The sequence below is a fragment of the Chrysemys picta genome, chromosome 1 (genome assembly GCF_011386835.1).
Source record: "Chrysemys picta bellii isolate R12L10 chromosome 1, ASM1138683v2, whole genome shotgun sequence".
NCBI lineage: Eukaryota > Metazoa > Chordata > Testudines > Emydidae > Chrysemys > Chrysemys picta.
The window spans coordinates 64,032,490-64,052,977 of NC_088791.1; the positions used below are offsets into that span (position 1 = coordinate 64,032,490).

The window sequence follows — 20,488 nt, forward strand, 5'->3', positions numbered from 1 at the left end:
CAGTGTAGACCAGGCCTTATATACTTCAATCAGAGATATAAGCCCCTTTTGAATGACTAATTATTTTGTAACCTCTACTGCCCTAGAAGTTTGAGAAGTGTAGTTGATATTATGATTGACATATTTAAAATAATCAACCATGTTTTATATCAAGGCAACAGAGTGTAAAATATATTCACATTCATTTACTGTGCATTGAGTCTTGATTACCTCCTTGATAAACTCTGTTGGATATTGTTGATCAGTAATTAACAGTTGAGAAGAAATGAGACTTTTCCTATTTACTTGCCAACAATTCCTTTCAAACTTGAAGAATTCTTTGTGGAAAATCTGCCAGTAACTCTCAGTTACCCAGATGTAAATCCATTTAAATTAGTGTTACACTGGAATTATCCTGCTGTAAATGAGAGCAGAATCTGACCCATTAGCTCTTTTCCAGGGATTTCTCTCATGTTTTTATATTTTCCCCACAACCTAAAACTATTAAAAACATAACAGGCGTCTAGCCTTCTGTTGTGAAGATAGCCTTCATTATGTAAACACAAAGGGTGAAATCCTGTCTACGTTAAAGTTAGTGACTAAACCGCCATTGACACTAGTGGGGCTAGAATTTCACCCAAGGAGATCAAATACAAAGGCCATAAAAGTACCTAGATAAAAAGTTACTATTGCCTGTTAAATCCTCATCTCCACTGGCTGAAATTTCCCTTTAATGTGCTTGTCATATTGGATATACATGTAACAGCCTGAAATTTCTGTTATCTGAACAGGTTTTCCTAGAACTAAGTTTTGAATATGCAAACAGAGAAATATCCTATTAAATATCCTATTGAGATAACTGAGTTCCTTGCTACTGTCATTAACAATTAGGGTGAGAGTGGTGTTTACATTGCTATAGGCTAAAGGATATTGGTCTCCAGTGATGTGGCTTGTGGAAGTTTGTGGGTTTCTATAAAACTAAGTCCAACAGCAGGGAGGTCAGTTTTATAAACTAATAAATTGTTTTTCAATGATCCTACTTTGTCTTTGCTATTCAAATCTAAAAGTAGGACCAAGTAGAGTAGAAAATAAAGACTAGAAATAGCACATATTTGCCAAAATTCTCCACAGATTACTATTATCCCAGTTTATGAGATTACACAGAGCCCTCTGGAATCTTTGCACTATAAGGGTCTGATGGTATTACTGTTAGATTCTAATGACCCACGGCTGTGTACATACACAGACACCATGGTTGCCTGTTAACTGCAAACATGGCCTGTAGGCAGTAGGAGTCATGATCTTTTGCTCCCCAAATTTTCAGGCATTTTACTTACTGAGCTAATAGAGAATATGCTGTAGCTCTTGGTGATGGTTGGACATATATACTGTTTTTAGGTCTCTAACCACTGTAGTGCACAGTAGTCTCCAACTGCGAAACCTGCATACCTGGTTCTATTGGATAGAGGGCAAGAATATGCACATATATAAGGCAATATATCACAAGTTCTGCATTGTGGATTCATGTATGCAGTTAAGAAACTAAAAGCAGCCTTTGTCCATAACTAAGGATCCACTCCCAACTCCCAAAACATGGATCGCCAAATATGCATGTTTTGCACAGTTGTCAAGTACGCGGGGGCAAAGTTGGATTAAAACTGGTTGAGGGAAGTTGGGGTTACAACAGGAATAATTGTGCCACCTCTTGAAACTGTTTGGAGGGATATAGTTTTTAGTTTGGATTAATTTCAGTTTAGCCAGTATTATTTGAGTTCTTGAACCTTCTTGGATGTGTAGGTCAGCAGGGATTTGTACATATCATTTTACACTTCTGTTAAATTAGAGCTACAAATGCTAGGATGACCTATGCAATGAGTTGATAGTCTCAATACAGTACTTAGTTGGCATTAGTGTAACCATCATAATTGCCATTAGTTTTCACCTTTCTTGCTAATCTCACCAACAGAGCTACCGACGTATGATTGTATTGTCAGTGTTGATATTGTACTCGCTTGTGGGTAAAACAGAGAACTTTAGTCTCCAGGGATTGTCCATCTACCACCTTTCACAGCACTAAGCTCACTTTAATAAGGGAGAGAGACAGATCCAAATGCAATCTTTTAATACTTAAGAACAGGGTGGATTGCAGCACTTTGGGGACAGAAATCAATTAGTGGATTGAATTCATGCATAGTATTTTCATCTGTAATCATTATGTAAGTGTTTCAGCATTGTTCATTTTATTTAAAGGAAAAGCTATGCATATTCTTCCAGCCAGCGCCATGAAGTTTCAAAATATAACTTATAATTCAGTTATAGAAGTCTCCCAATTAATACTGAAAACATTGGAAGGATTACTTGCATGGCATTCAGCAAAGTCTGTGAATGCCCAAGTATGAAACACTAACAAGGGCTAACTTGGCATTCCTACTTGGAAATATAAACAGGGTGATATTGAGCAGGAATATGGAGATGATATTGCTTTTGTATTTGGTATTGATGAAACCACTGCTGGAATAATGTGTCCAGTTTAAAAAAAATGGAGTGGGTTCAAAGAAGAGCTACAAAAATGATTTGTGGTCTGGAGATCATGTCTTACAATGAGAGAGTAAACAAGCTCAAACTAGTCTACAAAGAGAAGGGTTAAGAAGTGATTTGATCAGGGTCTGTAGTTCCCTACACAGGTAGACAATATCTGATATTATAGACTTTTTAGAGGAGGATGTTGTAGTCATTGAGGCAGGATATAATGAGGCCTGAGCAAGAGATTTGACTGTGGGGAGGGAAAGGAAACGATGCATCTCAGATGTTGAGAAGGAAAAGGTGGCAGGATTTGGATATGACCTGGATGTCAGGGCAAGAGAAAAGAAGTCAAAACTAATCCCTAGGCCTGGGTGACAGAGAGAATGGTGGTGATTGTCAGCATGATAGAGGATGAAGGAAGTGAAGAAGGTTTGTTAGGAAAGATAAGGAGTTGGGATTTAACTATGTGAAGTTTAAGCTGAGGACAAGACATCTGAAAGGTCTGTTCATGTTGTCACCACAGTTGTTTTTTTCCATCCAAAGTGCAGTATCGTATCATGAAAGTATACAGTTAATTTTATTTTGCTTTAGCTAGCACACTAAAACAACACAATTTTAAAGTTGGTGAAGAAAATCCTGCTCTATTCTAGTTTCCATTTTATACTAAAAGAAATTATTGCTATTTAAGTTCTCTTCTCACAGGAATATTTTTAATATCTGCCAGCGTTTTAACACTTTTGCTTTGTATTTGCATGAATTTGGGGATGCAGCATAAGACTGTCTTATAATCGTGTTTGTCCAAAAGATATGAATTTTGCTTTCATGTGTCCAGACTTGTGACTGATATTCCAGACAATATAAAATAGTCTACTTTTAAACTAGGCAAAAAATAAGACTTGAAAGTTATATGCTACCCCAAATGTGATCTTTGAAATAAACAAGACTACACATCTTTGAGAACAGTCAGAGATACCACCCTTTACTGTACAGAATCCACAAGTGTCACTCTCAGCTGATGGAGTCTTTTATTCAGGGCTCTCCAGTTCTGTGTACAATGTTATTTTGCTCCAAAGGATTTCTTTAAAGTCCTTTGTCTCTGGCATTTTTTTTATAGGCGCGAACTTTTTTTAATATCCAAGATGAATCCTCTTTCACCCCAGCAAGTTGTACATTTAAATGCAACAGCCTTTTGAATTAGAGGTGTCTCATTTCAAGACACTCATTGGAAGATGCAGAGATCTGTTAACACAATGAAGTGAAAGCTTAGTGAGCAGAGGAGGTTAACATCATTAGCTTTTCAAAGAGTTGACAAAGGAGCCAACAGATACGCAGCCACTACAGTCAAAGAAAGCATCACTAGAGCAGGACACATAGGCCCTGATTCTGTGCAGAGTCAGTTTCCCTGAACTCTCTCATTGCCTTCAAGGCAGGGGATACTCCAAGCCTCAGGGGACCAGACTAAATCTCGCTTGACTTTACCAAGCAATATTTGCAGCCCTTATGCAAACAAAGCACTCATTGATTCAAACTGCAGGAGCCCAGCCCATACAAATCATTGTTTTCTAAGTGGCAAAGCTTTAAATGTCATGGGCTTCAAGGGAATATGCTGATTTACGCCAGTTGAGGATCTGACCCCTGCTTTAAAGCTTAATCTACGTCATACAGTTCTTCCTTATAAAAGCAAAATAAGCAGCATATCCAAGACCACAAATCCACAGTATTTTGAATCACAAGAACTCTAGCTAGCAAGGAGCAAACTGCTCTCAGCAGTAAGATAGCAAAGGTCCCGAGTGAGTAAGAGTCTCATAAAACTTGGTCAGTATCAGAAACAGTTTCCAGGCAGGCAAAGTACAACATTTTCCCTTCACTTTTTATGAATGACTGCAGTATTGTGCTTCAATCAGAGTCCTCTACTAAAGCCATTCATAAAAATAAAAACAAAACAAACACACACAAAACTTTTTAGGTTCAATCTGAAGCCACCGGGTGCCAGAGGCTGGGAAAACATACTGGCAGCTCTAACCCCAACTGGTATTGAAAGTATTCAAGGATCTTTTCGGTGGTCTGAAAAGTATGAAGTGCTGTGTGGAAGGGCAGCTGGTAGAATTACTGTGACACATACTAGGCAAGGAGCCAGAGCTGGCCTTGTTTCAGACATTGTCTTTCCCCTCATTGAAGTGTCAGGAGCTAATTCATGGAAAATTTGGTGAGTTGGCAGCTCTTTCAGTGGATTTCATTGAGCTATAGTGTGCAACAGTCACATGAATGCAGGGTCCACGGCCAAACAAAATGGGGATTTCTGAGCTATAGGAATCAAGTCAGCCAGTGAGAATGTCTGTGGATTTTGTGTGGTTTGTGAGTAAACATGTGTACAGGTGTAATCAGCAGGGGGAAGAAAAGTCAGGGAAGTGCTAATGATTGAGATTATTGATGAGCTCAATGAATTCTATTCTTACAAATGATTCTTTTGAACCAAATAATCTCTTTGCACCAACACTCATTTCCCAAGAGGCAGCAAATGTGCGAAGCAGCCCAGGGCCTGTAGTCACCTGGGGAAGACATCAACAAAAAAGTGCATTTTTGATTGCTTCTCCACTGTACGGATATCTAATGGAAAAGAAAGGGTCAACGTTAAGATTTTTAAAAATGGACTTAATAAATTGTACTTTCTTTTCTAGTATTTCCTTAGAGGTTTATGCATAGATACAAAAATATATCTGTAACAGAACTCCATAGAATTAGAAAGATATTGCAGGTAAACAAAGTATCTATTTCTAAAATGGAATGCTTTGTGGTGGCAGTCTGAATTGATCCTAGCATCAGTCACTTTTGTTTTACATTTTCATTAATTTTTCCCACCCACTAAAATATTGCTCTTAAGGCCCAGATACATCAAATTGTTTATTTTGAAAAGTTTAAGCTATTTTCTAACACACTATAATGAAAACTAGCCTTTGGCTATCCAAATAACTTATTGGCTTATGCCCAAGTAAGGAGACAAACACAGGTCTTGAGCTGGGAACAGGCAAAGTTGGGAATAGGCAACACATCCAGAAAGCAATGGCCAGGAAGAAAATCATTAGATTACACTACTGTGCGTTGAATATATCTAAAAAAAAATATGTGGGTGCAAGTTTGCCCCATTAAAGTTATTGGGAAAACACCTGTTGACTTCAGTGAGGCCAGGATTTCACCCTCTATGAGTGCTAAGTAGTTTTGTTATTTTGTGCCTTTACCAAGACCTGTGGAGGTCATGCTCTACAGGTCATCAGAGCTACAGAGATAGTATTTCAGATAGGACCTGGGCTCAAGGAGCTTGGTGTATTTATGTTAGCTCACCCGTCCCCCCATCCTCTGCTGGAATTAACTGTGTTGCTGGAATGAGTAAAATCATCAGGGGTCTGCAATGGTGTTGTGCGCCCATTCCCAGGCCAGCCAGAACATAGGACCACAGAAATGCCACTTTTGGAGTATGAATGTGCACCTGTATCCACACAAACACCTCTGAGAGACTGAATGGGGGTCAGCCTGCTTACAGAATGCCCAGTGTCAGATATGAGGGAAATTTCTGGGTAATATAAGCTTCCCAAAAGTTATTTGATATGTACTCACATGCACATATCAAAATCTAACACAGTATCAATAAAATTACTTTTGAAATGAAACTAAAATTGCATCTTTGGGGACAAATTTGGAGGGGATATAGAAAATGCTATAAGGCAGACTCCCTTACCGTAACAGACTCCTCTACATTCAGACTCTATACCTGTTTAAACCCCTGCTTCTGATGTGTAAAGCTGCTCTAATACACACCCTGAGGAGCTGGAGGAAGGTGCATATTAACACAGCCCTCACCTTGCTTTAACTTACTCTTACATATATGTCTGCCTCCACACAGTGTGCATTACATCAACTGAGACACCTTTGCACATTGGGCGAGGGGATGTAAGTATGACTAGGGTGTCTGAGTGAGTGCAGGAGATGTCCACTATTTTTCACATCATCTTCGAATTTGGTCCTTTGTCTATATGTTGTTTCAGACATTAGAAAATGAAATATGACCTCAATGTATTTTCTTGTTCATAAAAGGGCTAATCTTTACTTTTCTTTGCAGCCACAACAAGTGGTTCAGAAGAAGCCTGCTCAGGTAAGAAATGTTTATATGAATTAATTCTGTAGATTACCTTAATATCCTTGGTTCTTGAGCACGTAAATTAGCAATGTTTCTTGTAAGTAATGTAATTAGTACTTAATAAATGGAAAAATGCACTGATCATTTAAATCATCAATTAAAACCACACAAGAAAATAAACCCAACTTGTCCACTAAATATTTTTCAGTATAATTATATATAGGCCCCATTTCACCCAAGTGTTTACATATGGGCTTAAGTTCATCCATATTCAGAAAAGTACTTACGCATGTGCTTAGTGCTTTGATGAATATAAATGGACTGCTAAGGGTACAGAACTCTTCTTGATATAGGTCTGTTTTTTTTGAAGGAATAGGACTTTTGCTAGACTATCTTATGGTTTGAATGTGTTGCTGTAAAATAACCTGAATTAAGAATAGAAACATGAAGTTCTAGTGGTAAAAAGATATAAGCGCTCCAAAAGCATGTGTAGGAGTCCAGTTTCTAAAAAAAAATCAATAAAACTACAGCTGTGATGAATGAATGGTGTTGATACAATAATATTACACTCCCCTAATGGTGGAGATAACATTCAGGATAATGCAGTAAGAATTCCACACTTAAGCTCAAATTCACCATCCCTCCCAGCTGGCAGAGACTCCAGGCACAGTTTGGCTGTGCAAAGAGGGACAGGATTCTGGGTGGGGCCTTGCATGAGGTGCATGCTTCTTACATGTTGCAGAGCTCCTCTCCACAGATGGGCAGTACTACACAGTGGGCAGGGTAAAGGTAGACTAAGAGAAGGCTTGGACCAGAAGACCCATTGCTTCCTGGATCTTACTATCCTCTCCGCCCCACACAGAAGGCAGCAGAAGGGACCACATCTACATGGGAAAAAAAACCACCTGCACCAACGAGTCTCAGAGCCCGTGTCTATAGACTGAGGCTTGCTGGGCCCATGCTACAGCACTAAAAATAGTCGAGTGGACGTTCCAGCTCGGGCTCTGAAGCCTTGGAGGGGAGGGGTGATTCAGAACCTGAGCTCCAGCCCAAGCCAGAATATCCACATGGCTATTTTTAGCAGCATAGCACAGGCACAGAGAGCCCAAGTCTGTGGACCTGGGCTCTGAGACTCACTGCTGCGGGAGGTCGGGGTTCAGCCACTGGGATGCAGTAGCCTCCTTGGTGCAGCTTTGCAGCTGCGCTGCAGCCAAAAGTCAGCAGAGGGATTCCTCTCCATGGTGAGCACTAGAGTTAAGAATTGCCCCTTTGGAACTCCCACTTTTAATCTCTGAACTTTGCTGTATTTATAGAAAACTAGAAATCAAGTTGAGAATGTATTTAACATGGAAGTAAATAACTCTTGATTTCTAAAAGGTAATCTAGCACTAGAACCATAGCTAAACTTCTATTTACAAACAGATACATTATAAATATGAATGCAGTTATTTGTATGCCAAGTTAAACTCAAAGAACTTTTTTTAAACCCCTGGCAGCAGTCGTTTTCAACACAAGTATTGACTGGCCTGTACCATAGCAGCTGTAATAGGCATTGCTCTAAAACTACAATGAGCAAAGCCTCTTGCTGTCACTCGGCTCTATTGAATGGTAATGAATGTAGATGATCATCATGGGTACACACATACCAAAATGACTCTAAGGCTGAAAAGGAGGAGAGGTAGCAATGGTAAGTTTGTGAGCCTGACACAATTGGCCTTCACTCTGTCCAATTGCCTTTCTTTCTTTTCTTTTACACTACTGAATTTCCCTTTAAAGGAGAGGAGTTCAGACTCAGAATTAACAGCAAGAACATGAGCTCATGCGAGTTTCCTAATCTGAGCTGTCTAAGGAAATAGTGATAAATTATATAAACATGCGGACTACATGGAAGTTCATGAGGATAATGTAAATCTTACACTGCATTCAGAGGAATCTCTTCCTTTTCCATCTGTTTCCTTCAAAATATCCTCACAGATGGCTTTTCCATGTGGCAGTCTGGATTAAGTTAGAAGCGTATCTTTTCTTCATCAACGGGGCTTTGAAAGGTTACGTTCAAGCACTGCTATGTGATAGTGAGCATGTTGCCACAGTTTGGTTGAATAAAAGCAGCATAACCCTTGATCAGACGTATCATTGAATGCTGTGGTTTGAATTTCTGGAGATGTTCATTCTCAAGGATTTTGGATTAGTATTAGTTTACATCCAGTTGTTACCCTTCTTGCCAACTCAGATGGAACGACTGTTGATTGTTTTGCATTTTAAAAGGCACAGAAGCAAAAACAGATAGTTCTTCTTGTAGCCATAACAGTTCTGTAAATGTCACCATCTCCCAGGTTTTAGGCATTCTCCAGGTCTCAGGCATTCTCTAAATCTCCTTTTATGGACAGCTGCTGTCCAGTTTAAGGCCATGACAGTGCTATGTAAACACCTATGATATCGTCAAACATCCACAGAACCCTGAGGATTCCCAATCTTGCAGGTGGTAAATGCAACAGCAAGTTCCACTGGGAAGAGATATGTCCACAGAATCAATGCAAACATGTAAATCATACGGTCTGTATGTATTCATGATGGTCACTAGATGACTGGTATCAATGGGGAAACACACACACACACACACACACACACCATGGTGAACTTGCACTGGAAAATCTAACTGCAAGCCATCAGTAAGTTTAAAGTCTCCGTGAAGGATAGGTATCTAAAAATCTCGAAAGATGAGAAGTCTCAGGTATCCACTTCAAATATGTTTTAGTCACCAGAAAAAAACAAACAAACAGATCTTACTAGTAAGATCTACCATATTCTCATTTAAGTGACTAAGTAAGGACTAAGTAGCCACTTTCCTCATTTTTAAGTGATTTGTAACAGCTGGATCCTCAGCTGATGGCTTATGGATTAGCTGCGTTCTTAAGTAATACAAAAGAAATTGATATTTTTTAGGGAAACCTCATGAAGGTTATCAACGTTTTTTTGGGGAACAGGACATGTTTTATTTTTATCTTTTCTGCAGAATAGAAATAGTCTGAGTCTACAAGCTTTTGAAACTGTTTAATGATCCATATGGAGGGGGAGCCTAAAAATCAGAGATGTTAGAGTCTCTGGATCTAGAAGAGAGAACATGAGTCCAAATATATTTTACCAGCAGTTAAGTAACTTTTTTACCTAATAGTAAATAAATTGCTTAAATTAAATTAAATTAAATTAATGGAGATATCCTATCTCCTAGAACTGGAAGGGACCTTGAAAGGTCATCAAGTCCAGCCCCCTGCCTTCACTAGCAGGACCAAGTACTGATTTTGCCCCAGATCCCTAAGTGGCCCCCCTCAAGGATTGAACTCACAACCCTGGGTTTAGCAGGCCAATGCTCAAACCACTGAGCTATCCCTCAAACAAACAAAAAAACAACAACAAGCAAACGAACACAATAACAGCAATACGAGGAAAAGAGAAAAGCATTATTTTTGAATAGGTACAAAGGCAAATCAAGTACATTTTTTGTGTGTCTTACTTGCTAATTAAGGTCCTGATTCATGAAAGAATCCCTGTCATTATTAAAGTTAAGCATATGCTTAAGTGTTTTCCTGAATTGGGGTCTAAACTTTGCTCCAGCGACTTGAACCTTTGAAGTGCTGCCTACCCTTTGCAAGGAATGCCATGCCTTCAGTGTCATTGACTCAATTATTCAGTATCACATAAGTTTAATCCTCTAGGGACTGAAGTCCATTGGACTTCATTCATCTTCCCATTGACTTCAAGGGGTTTTGAATCAGTCCCTTAGCGCATAAGGCTAAATCTAGTTATTCTATGTTTATTGAGGCTGAGAATTGGAAGTTTACAATTCATAAGAGGCAGGAAGCTTTATTGTCCAATAGCACAAATAGTTTTTACCTGAAAGTTATTGTATAGGGATGACAAGCACCATTGCAAAAGAATCTTCAAAACATTTGGTTATCTTACTTTTTGTTTGTTTGTTTATTTATTTATTTTAAGCAAATATTGGCTGTGTTTACAGAGACTTCAAGGGCAGTGGTAAGAACGGTTGTTGGAGCTGGTAAAAATTTTTGCACAAAAAATTCATAGCAATTTGGCCTTTTTTTTTAAAAATGGAATCTTTTGCCAAAAATTGTTGATATTTTTGAAATGTTTCTTTTTTTGTGAAAGTTTTGTGACATTTGAATCAAATTTTTAAATTTAAATTATGTTTGAAATCATCATTAAACATTTTTGCTTACCCAAAATGCAGCTTTCTGTGAACAAAAATATTCTATAACAGTTTTGGACATGATTTTGATAAAAAAAATTGATCTTAAATTTTACAGAAACTTTCATGGAAAATGGGTCAAGTTTGAAACTGTTTTTCTGTGTTTGACTAGCTCAAATGTTTATATTTAAAATAACTCGAAACATTGTTTAGCATAAAACAAATAAAAATTAGAGCAGGGGTCAGCAACCTTCGGCACGTGGCCCATCAGGGTACTCCGCTGGGGGCCACGAGACATTTTGTTTACGTTGACTGTCCGCAGGCACGATCCCTGCAGCTCCCGTTCCTGGCCACTGGGAGCTGCAAGGGGCCCTGCCTGTGGACGGTCAACGTAAACAAAATGTCTTGCGGCCCACCAGTTGATTACCCTGATTGGCTGCGTGCCGAAGGTTGCCGAACCCTGAATTAGAGTAACAACAAGCTGATGAGTTGCAGGTTAAAAAATTAGAAGGTGGCACTGCACATAGCTATGCCAATAAAGCCACTGATGTAGACATAACTGTGCCGACAGAAGAATGCTTCTGTTAGTATAGCTAATTAGAGAGACAAAGTGGGTGAGGTAATATCTTTTATAGAACCAACTTCTGTTGATGAGAGTTGGTCCAGTAAAAGATCTTACCTCACCCGCCTTGTCTCTCTAATATCCTGGGACCAAAATGTCTACAACGACACTGCATACGACGTAGCTAATATTATTCCAGTAGACGATAGTGTAGCTATGATGGCAGAAGAGCTTCTTTTGTTGGCTTATACTGCGTCTACACTAGAGGGCTCTTTAGCATAGCTATACTGCCATAGCTATACTAGCATGGCTCTGTAATGTAGACAAGCCCTTAGACTCACTCCAAAGCAACTCCTATCACTTCTGATGATGAAGGTGTAGCTTTGTTGGGTGTGGTTTCTACAGGAAGTTGTCTCTAGTCTTCTTTGGGCAGTAGGATGTTACCATGACAAGGTGCCTCAAGGTTGTTATGATGAGCAAGAATCCCCCCCCCCCCCCCACACACACACACAAGGATAGATTTTGAGAGCTCTGACAGCACGCCAAAAGATGTTTGTTCAGAAAGAAAAAATAAAAACAAACAAGTAATGAAGAGCAGTTTAGTGACTGATTTTGTAAACAGATGAAGCAATAAACTAAACTGTATTAAAGAACTAGGGGTTAGAAGAGGAAGTCAGATGTTTTTTGGAAGGGAGTTTCTTGTTGTTTATATGACATCACTTCGGAGCAGAATCTAAAGAATGTTACTGAGCCCTACGCTCTTTGTAGATCCCCAAACTGGTCTAAGATTTGGATTTCCTCAGTTCTAAATATTTTATGTAATTTTTGTTTATTTTGTAACTATATTGAGTGACATTTCTGAGACTGCTGCTTCCCAGAAACTCCTAATTAAATGAGTTAAACAGGCCAACTGGGATTTTACGTGGCCAAGAAGAATGAAGGGGAGGGAGAAAAATTACCTTTAAAAAAGAACATGCTGAGGTTAATCACCTTGAAAAAAGTCCCAAATCACAAGGCCAATCTGAAGAGCTCAGTTCATGTGTTTGTAAGGTGATCTGAAGATAAAAGTAACTGGGCAAGCTCTAAGCATTGTTATTACTCTATTATTTTGCATTTAAATAATGCCTTTTATCACAAAGCGCTTACCAATTGTGTAGATGCATCAGGTTGGAAATGCAGACACCTGTTAGGCAGAGGGTGACAACCAATGAGCTAGCACAAGTATAGCTCTCTACAATGAAATTCACCTTTATAAGAACTAGCGTTGCTCATGGCTGGTTTGAACATTTTCCCTTATGAAACCTATTGAAAACACCTATGATAAAGCTATTGAAGGGTTTACTTAGCATTTCCACCATTTCATCAATAATATAGAGTATGCCCAGCAGGTCTTTATAAAGTGAATTACAAATACATGCACACATCATGATCCATTCCCTCAAAGCATTTCCCTAATCCTGCCCCAAGTGCGTAGCCCAAGAAACCAGACTCTGCTCTGGAGGGGAGATTCTGTGGAAGGGAGGGAAATATCTTCCTTAGGCTCTTGAACAACCTCAGGGCTAGAGTATCCATTGCACTGCTGGCTCCCCTCTGTGAGGGCAAACGAAGGATCATCTTGTGGTTCTATAGGAATTAGGTATCCAGGCGCTTTTGAATATCCTACAAAGCACCTGTCTTCATCTTTAGATGGCTGAATACCTTTAAAAATCTGGTCTTTAGTCTCTCTGGCCCACATCCTCCAAGGTACTTAGGTGCTTGACTTCTACAGAAATCAGTGAGAGTTAGGCACCTAAATACCTTTGAGAATCTGGCACGGGCGGCGCGTGGGGAGGCTGAACTGAGTGCCGGAAACTCCCTCAGTGCCTGGACCATGGTCCCGCCCCTGCTCGGCCTCCCCCTGAGGCCCCGCCCATGCTCCACCCACACTCTGCCCCAGGCCCCATTCATGCTAGGCCTCATCCCCCAAGACCCCCCCGCTCCCGCCTGCCCACCACTCACCAAGTCCCTCCTCTCTTCCACTCCCTCTCTCCCATGGCCCTCCCCCTCCCCTGAGTGGCGGGGGGGAACACAGGGGGGTGGAGGGACCCAGCGAGCGGCAGGCGGTGGGGACCTTGGGTGAGGGGGGTGGAGGAGAGGAGGGACTCAGCAAGTGACAGGAGGTGGGGGCATCTCAGGAGAGGAGAGGAGGGACTTAATGAGAAGTGGCAGGCGCCTCAGCGGAGGGGCGGAGCAGGGATGGGAAGAGGCGGAGATGGGGTCAAGGGCAAAAAGCGGGAGGGGACTTTGGGGGCAGAGTGCAGGCAGAGCCACCACAACCCAGTCATCCGCGCTCTCAAAGGCAGCAGGTCAGCGGCTGTGCCACAGGGGAGGTTTAGCCCCCTCTGGTCTATTCTATCCGGTGCCTATGGGATCTGGGGATCTGCTCCCCATCTGTAAAACTGGGGACGATAGTGCTTCCCTCCTTCCCACTAGTGATTTGATCAATGGTTGTAAAGCATTCAGGGCCAGGTTTTCACAAGTATTTAGGTGCCTAAATCCCTTTGGTTTTGGTGCCCAAATACCTTTAAAAAGCTATCCATTGGGCACTATGTTTAATTTGTTTTCATGCTGTCTGGACAGCGTAGAGGACGCTGAGTGTGTTATGCACCTCCATGATGTTTTGTCCTGGACCAAATCTGGTGTGTTCTGAGGTAGAATGCCTGCAAGGGACTGAAGTCTTTGGGGAGGTCTTTTCCATCCTGCTTCCATTAGGTACTATGATGCTAGGAGATAAATATAAATATAGTCTGAAGGAATGCCTAACATAGTGAATGCTAATGGGAAGGGGGTAGGTTTAGCAGATAAAATAAAAAAAGAACAAGTTAAAAATCACTTAGAAAAGTTAGATGCCTGCAAGTCACCAGGGCCTGATGAAATGCATCCTAGAATACTCAAGGAGCTAATAGAGGAGGTATCTGAGCCTCTAGCTATTATCTTTGGAAAATCATGGGAGACGGGAGAGATTCCAGAAGACTGGAAAAGGGCAAATATAGTGCCCATCTATAAAAAGGGAAATAAAAACAACCCAGGAAACTACAGACCAGAAGTTAGTTTAACTTCTGTGCCAGGGAAGATAATGGAGCAAGTAATTAAGGAAATCATCTGCAAACACTTGGAAGGTGGTAAGGTGATAGGGAACAGCCAGCATGGATTTGGAAAGAACAAATCATGTCATACCAATCTGATAGCTTTCTTTGATAGGATAACGAGTCTTGTGGATAAGGGAGAAGCTGTGGATGTGGTATACCTAGACTTTAGTAAGGCATTTGATACGGTCTCGCATGATATTCTTCTCGATAAACTAGGCAAATACAAATTAGATGGGGCTACTATAAGGTGGGTGCATAACTGGCTGGATAACCGTACTCAGAGAGTTATTATTAATGGTTCCCAATACTGCTGGAAAGGCAGAACAAGTGGGGTTCCGCAGGGGTCCGTTTTGGGACAGGCTCTGTTCAATATCTTCATTAACGACTTAGATATTGGCATAGAAAGTATGCTTATTAAGTTTGCGGATGATACCAAACTGGGAGGGATTGCAACTGCTTTGGAGGACAGGGTCATAATTCAAAATGATCTGGACAAATTGGAGAAATGGTCTGAGGTAAACAGGATGAAGTTTAACAAAGACAAATGCAAAGTGCTCCACTTAGGAAGAAAAAATCAGTTTCACACATACAGAATGGGAAGAGACTGTCTAGGAAGGAGTGCGGCAGAAAGGGATCTAGGGGTTATAGTGGACCACAAGCTAAATATGAGTCAACAGCGTGATGCTGTTGCAAAAAAAGCAAACATGATTCTGGGATGTATTAACAGGTGTGTTGTGAGCAAGACACGAGAAGTCATACTTCCCCTCTACTCTGCTCTGGTTAGGCCTCAGCTGGAGTATTCTGTCCAGTTCTGGGCACCGCATTTCAAGAAAAATGTGGAGAAATTGGAAAGGGTCCAGAGAAGAGCAACAAGAATGATTAAAGGTCTTGAGAACATGACCTATGAAGGAAGGCTGAAAGAATTGGGTTTGTTTAGTTTGGAAAAGAGAAGACTGAGAGGGGACATGATAGCAGTTTTCAGGTATCTAAAAGGGTGTCATAAGGAGGAGGGAGAAAACTTGTTCACCTTAGCCTCTAAGGACAGAACAAGAAGCAATGGGCTTAAACTGCAGCAAGGGAGGTCTAGGTTGGACATTAGGAAAAAGTTCCTAACTGTCAGGGTGGTTAAACACTGGAATAAATTGCCTAGGGAGGTTGTGGAATCTCCATCTCTGGAGATATTTAAGAGTAGGTTAGATAAATGTCTATCAGGGATGGTCTAGACAGTATTTGGTCCTGCCATGCGGGCAGGGGACTGGACTCGATGACCTCTCGAGGTCCCTTCCAGTCCTAGAATCTATGAATCTATGAATAGCTAGATACATGCCAAGGAGTAGTCAGTGGATTCATAGTCTTACCCAACTCTGAAGTGGTCTTCAGAGGACTTTTTGCCCGCACTGGTGCTGAAAGGAAAGGCTACACCTCCCTGAGTCAGCACTGGTCATTACGTCCCATTGGCTATTCAACAGCAGAGAAGAGTAGATGGTGCTTGTGCGCAGAGTATCTTTATGTTTTATGTTGTGGTTAGGAGTCCACAGAAACATATTTGGCAGTAGATGCTTAGGGGATGAACTACATGGAGTTGAAAACTGAGTCCAGAGCTGAAAGGACCCAAAATGTCCCTAACAATAGACACAGCAAAAAGGGTGTCTGAAGTATATTTGGGCAACGTCACTGAGAATGATGGTGGGCGGGTGCATCTATTAAAAAAACAATTACCATTGCCAGTAAATAAAAAGTTTTGCCATTATTTATATCATATAATTTAGCCAAGATTTCCTGCAGTGATATATGATTAAGACAACTTAGACAAACATCTGTTGGGCCAGCTCTGCATAGCAGGGTCCAGGGAAGAAGTGCCACCTCCACCCCCTGACTCACCTCAGCAAGACACAACCCTGCCCAGGCAGCTCTTACTGGCTGCGTGAGCCGTCAAAGGGGCCTGGGAAACGAGGAGCAGCCGCAACCCCAGGCACCAGCAGCCGACGGCGGAATGCCACGGCTGCCCACTCCATGGCACCACCAGCCAGAGGAGCAGCTGCCCCACATTGCGTGCCTCTGGCTTCTCCCCTATGACCTGGACAAAGGGCTGGGCCTGAGAGGGACTGGGGAAAATAGGGGGTGAGGCTGGAGCTTTCCCCGGGACTGCCCCACTCTGGGTAAGGCACTGCAGTTTGGGGGAGCCTTGTTCCATGGGAGTGCCGGGGATCAGCCTCAGCCCGGGGGCTTGGGGCACCAGGTTTACAACCCAAGCACATATCATGGACCATGGACCCCCGGTTGAGAACCGCTGGGCTAGATTACCTTCTGGGGTCCCTTCCAGCATTTCATTTCTGTGATTCTGTTTTGAGTGCCATTGTTTTAATAATCATAAAATAAAAATATAAATAAAAAATAATAATAAAAACCCAACTTGTGACACCTTAGAGGAGCCTGATTGGCAGAAATTTTGAGCACCCACTCTCTAAATTCAGACCTCTTGAAGGTGTCTCCAGAAAGACATCAAAAAATTAGAACTCCCAGAATCACTAGTTGTTTTTGAAAACCTTGGACTTTGTCTTATACCTGTAACAACAAAGATAATTAATAAACCAGTTGTGACAGGGCCTCTCTCCATGATGCCCCAACAGGACCCTACTCAGGCTGTCATAGGGACTCCAAAGATTGGTTGCCACCTCTCACTGTCTGGTGCAGTGGCACTTTAGCCCTCTGGCCAAGGCACACTTGAGTCTCACCCCTTCCAAGATATTAAAGTTAGAAACTAAAGAAATACTATGAACTCAAAACTAGGGTTGTCCAAAGAGTCTTTGGCAGGATGCCACCCTTCTACTCAGGATTTGTCTTCATTCAGCAGTCAGTGGTCTCAGTTGTCCCATCCCCCAGGAGGTTCGCCCAGGCAGCAAGCGGTCTCAGATTATTGGCTGAAACCAGGCTTCCCTCACCAACAGAGAAGCAGAGCTCTAATCTCCTTCTTGGTCAGTCTCAAATCAAGATGGGTATCCCTCTTCACTCCTGACTTACAGGTGTGGTGGGGCAGAGGCAGTTTGGTCCACAGGCCCTCAATAATCCCATCCTTGCCAGTGTGTGGCCTGTATGCCCCATCACACTGATCATTGAAGATGATGTGAGTTGGAGTGTTACTTCAAAAAAGAGACATTTATCGGATCCAGGAGACAGGGTTTCATGGAACACCTATAGAGTTATGAGTGTTTAGCAACTTTTACAATCAAGTTCATAGCTCCTAATACCAAGCTAGTTAAGTCAATGGAAAGACTCCCATTGACTTCTGTGGGTTTGGGATTAGGTCTTTAAATGCTTGGATGTACTAAAATAATACAAGGACATTACAGATCATCAAGTACATCAGAAAGGGTGGAAGATGAAGCACTGATGCATCAGATTGTTCCTCTCAGAATTGTACCACATCGTCTCAGATGACAAAACTGATTCACAGTTTAATTTTCTATACAAAGATATCTATTACCCAGTGCTTAAAATCTCCAAGCTTGTTGGTCTTTTCAGACTGGTTTCACATGTTGTACTGTAATACATACAAACATTTAGTTATGGAGTAGCAGAAATAGAATAAGAAATTTTGGGAAAATATAGGAACCACAGAATGATTTAATGAACCAGTGAATATAATACATAGTCATCTATTAAATATAGAGTCTTTGCCTGTTATTGTCAGTTATGGTCCTTACATACCAAGCACAATTTTAAAAAAACAATTTGTAAGTGGAAATAGCTGTGTGCTCAATCATCATTTATTGATGTACAGTTCCTGGGAGAAGACGATCGGGAGAAAAACATTTTATTCTTTAAGGATTCCTCAGTATTTCTGGCATTTTATGAAGTCCCACTCTGGAAACTGTCCCTGGAAGATTAAGTGATAAGCCCCAATCCCTCCCCCCCATACAAACACACACCAAAAAAACCCTTAGAATATGAGTAGGAAACATTACACAGCTACTATATTAATGATGGGCAGTTATAGAATTGTTTTCTTTGACATCACAGTGATATCACACTACACCAGTGCTGATTGCTGTCTCTGGACATTACCACATATGGGCAGCCAATCAGAGCATGATACCAGTACCTTTGCTAAGACCATGCAGGCATACCAGTGTGCCCCCTCACGTGCATTAACTGGACCTTAGTAAAAAACCCTAAAAAAAAAAAAAATCACAGAAATCCATAACCCACAAAATCACAGAACACACACACATTTTAAAAATGTTTTTAACTCCAGCTGAGTCCACATCATTTGGAATAGAACTCTCACCATGCCTGCCTCTGTTGGTATGTTGGTAGTAAGCAATCTTGCGTGTTCATTGGCTCTAACTTGAAGGTTCCAAAAGCCACCCTTATCCCAGTGTTGTGCTGGCCTGTGCAAAGCGTTGGAGATTGCAGGCATCCTGTTGCAGTAGTAGATCAGAGCACTATTATCATGGTGATTACTGATATTATGGTACTACTGTGGTTATAGACACAAGGTAATATTTGCAAAAGCACCTAAGTGTAAGCAGCTTAGGTCCCATTAAAAGTCAAGTTACTTATGCACTTCTGAAAATGGGATTTAGGCGCTTTTGAAAATTTTGCTCACAATCTGTACTTTATTTTTAATGATCCCTGATTTTGTTTAAATACACTAGAGTATTGCCATGATACCCCTTGCTTTATCTTAACCCTATTTATAGCACTTGAGACTCTTGGCATCTGATGAAGTGAAGGGAAAACCAGCATGAAAAATCATTCCTAAACTTGCTGAATTTTTGGTCAGCTGACTGCTGAAGTAGCTTGATTCTGATCTCTGAACTCTGGTTTTGAAGATTATCTGCCACCCAACAGACATGGGGTGGGGGTGTGGAGGAGAGAAATAAAGAAAAAACAAATCACTCACATTCTGCCTGAATTTTCATCTCTAGTTTCCCACATCGCAGTTTATAATGTCTCCCAGAGTTACCAATGGCTGATCTCACAGACAGGATGGGTGGGGGGTGGGGAAGGAAAGAGCACTGTATTGAAACCAGACGAGGAGTCTGGCGCAATGAAACCCTGAGCTCTAGGACCCCGCAGAGCTACAGTGAGGGCAGTGAATAGGTTTTTTCCTCCCTATTTCCCATGGCTATTTTGAGACAAAATCTGGAAACTGAAATCAGAACAACACAGGGACAGATAGAGTATTTTAGGCAGCCTCCCCTTCACTTTAACAAAATCTTCCAAAGAAGAATGTTATATAATGAGGCGTTAACTGTAATTTATTTTAGTTCTTTTTTTTTTTTTTTTTTTTTTTACATTTAGGAAGAGGAAAACAGATGAACACTGAGGTATAAACTTTAATAAATCTTTCTTTGTCTTCAAAGAAAAAGTATTTTGTGCATAGGTTTCCATCAGGAGCTTTTTTCTATTAGATTATAGGGTTTAGATATGTTCCATTTAAAAAGAAACTACCATAAAGTTCTCTAGTCAAAAGGAAATAATCACCATCCATTAAGTGAGACAGCCCCAATGTATTTTTAAATCAAACTGTCCAATGTAGAAAAAGAAAAGGCTCAGCTCTGTGGTAACATGAATCACTTAGCAGATGGAACTCAAAAAGTTGGTTCATGCGCCATGATGAAGAGGTCCATACTTTATTGCCTTTTCCACCAGACTGCTCAGAGATATTCAAGAAGTTGAAAAATCTTTAAATGCATGGCTCTAAATCCTTTAGGAGTTGAACATATTAAGATGACAAGAAGAGTATGTCATTAAACCATAACTACCCTTTTTGGATTACCAGGTATTTGTAGATTTATTGGCAAGATGGCTTAAATTAGGGATACATTTTTAGCCTGCAGCATTTTATAATAAAATAGCAACAGAATTTTTTGCAGTAAAAAAGAGAGGGAAAACGGGGGTTCTTATTAAAAGCCTACACAAAGTTCTCTGATTTTTGTTTTCTTTTGCATGCA

The 20,488-nt window shown here is 40.9% G+C and overlaps 1 protein-coding gene across 5 annotated transcripts in view; it reads left to right on the forward strand.

Annotated features, from left to right (window-relative positions):
* HMGA2 (high mobility group AT-hook 2) overlaps positions 1-20,488 on the forward strand; it is a 169,847-nt gene that overhangs the window by 133,901 nt on the left and 15,458 nt on the right. For 4 of the 5 annotated variants that reach the window (XR_006175093.2, XM_024107617.3, XM_024107619.3 and 1 more), the window contains one exon: positions 6,617-6,649. The exons of the other annotated variant lie outside the window; for it this stretch is intronic. Coding sequence is in view for 3 of the 4 variants with exons in the window: in XM_024107617.3 (XP_023963385.1) it covers positions 6,617-6,649 (33 nt within the window). In the remaining variant the exon portion in view is untranslated. The remainder of the gene's footprint in view (positions 1-6,616; positions 6,650-20,488) is intronic. 5 annotated transcript variants of the gene reach the window in all.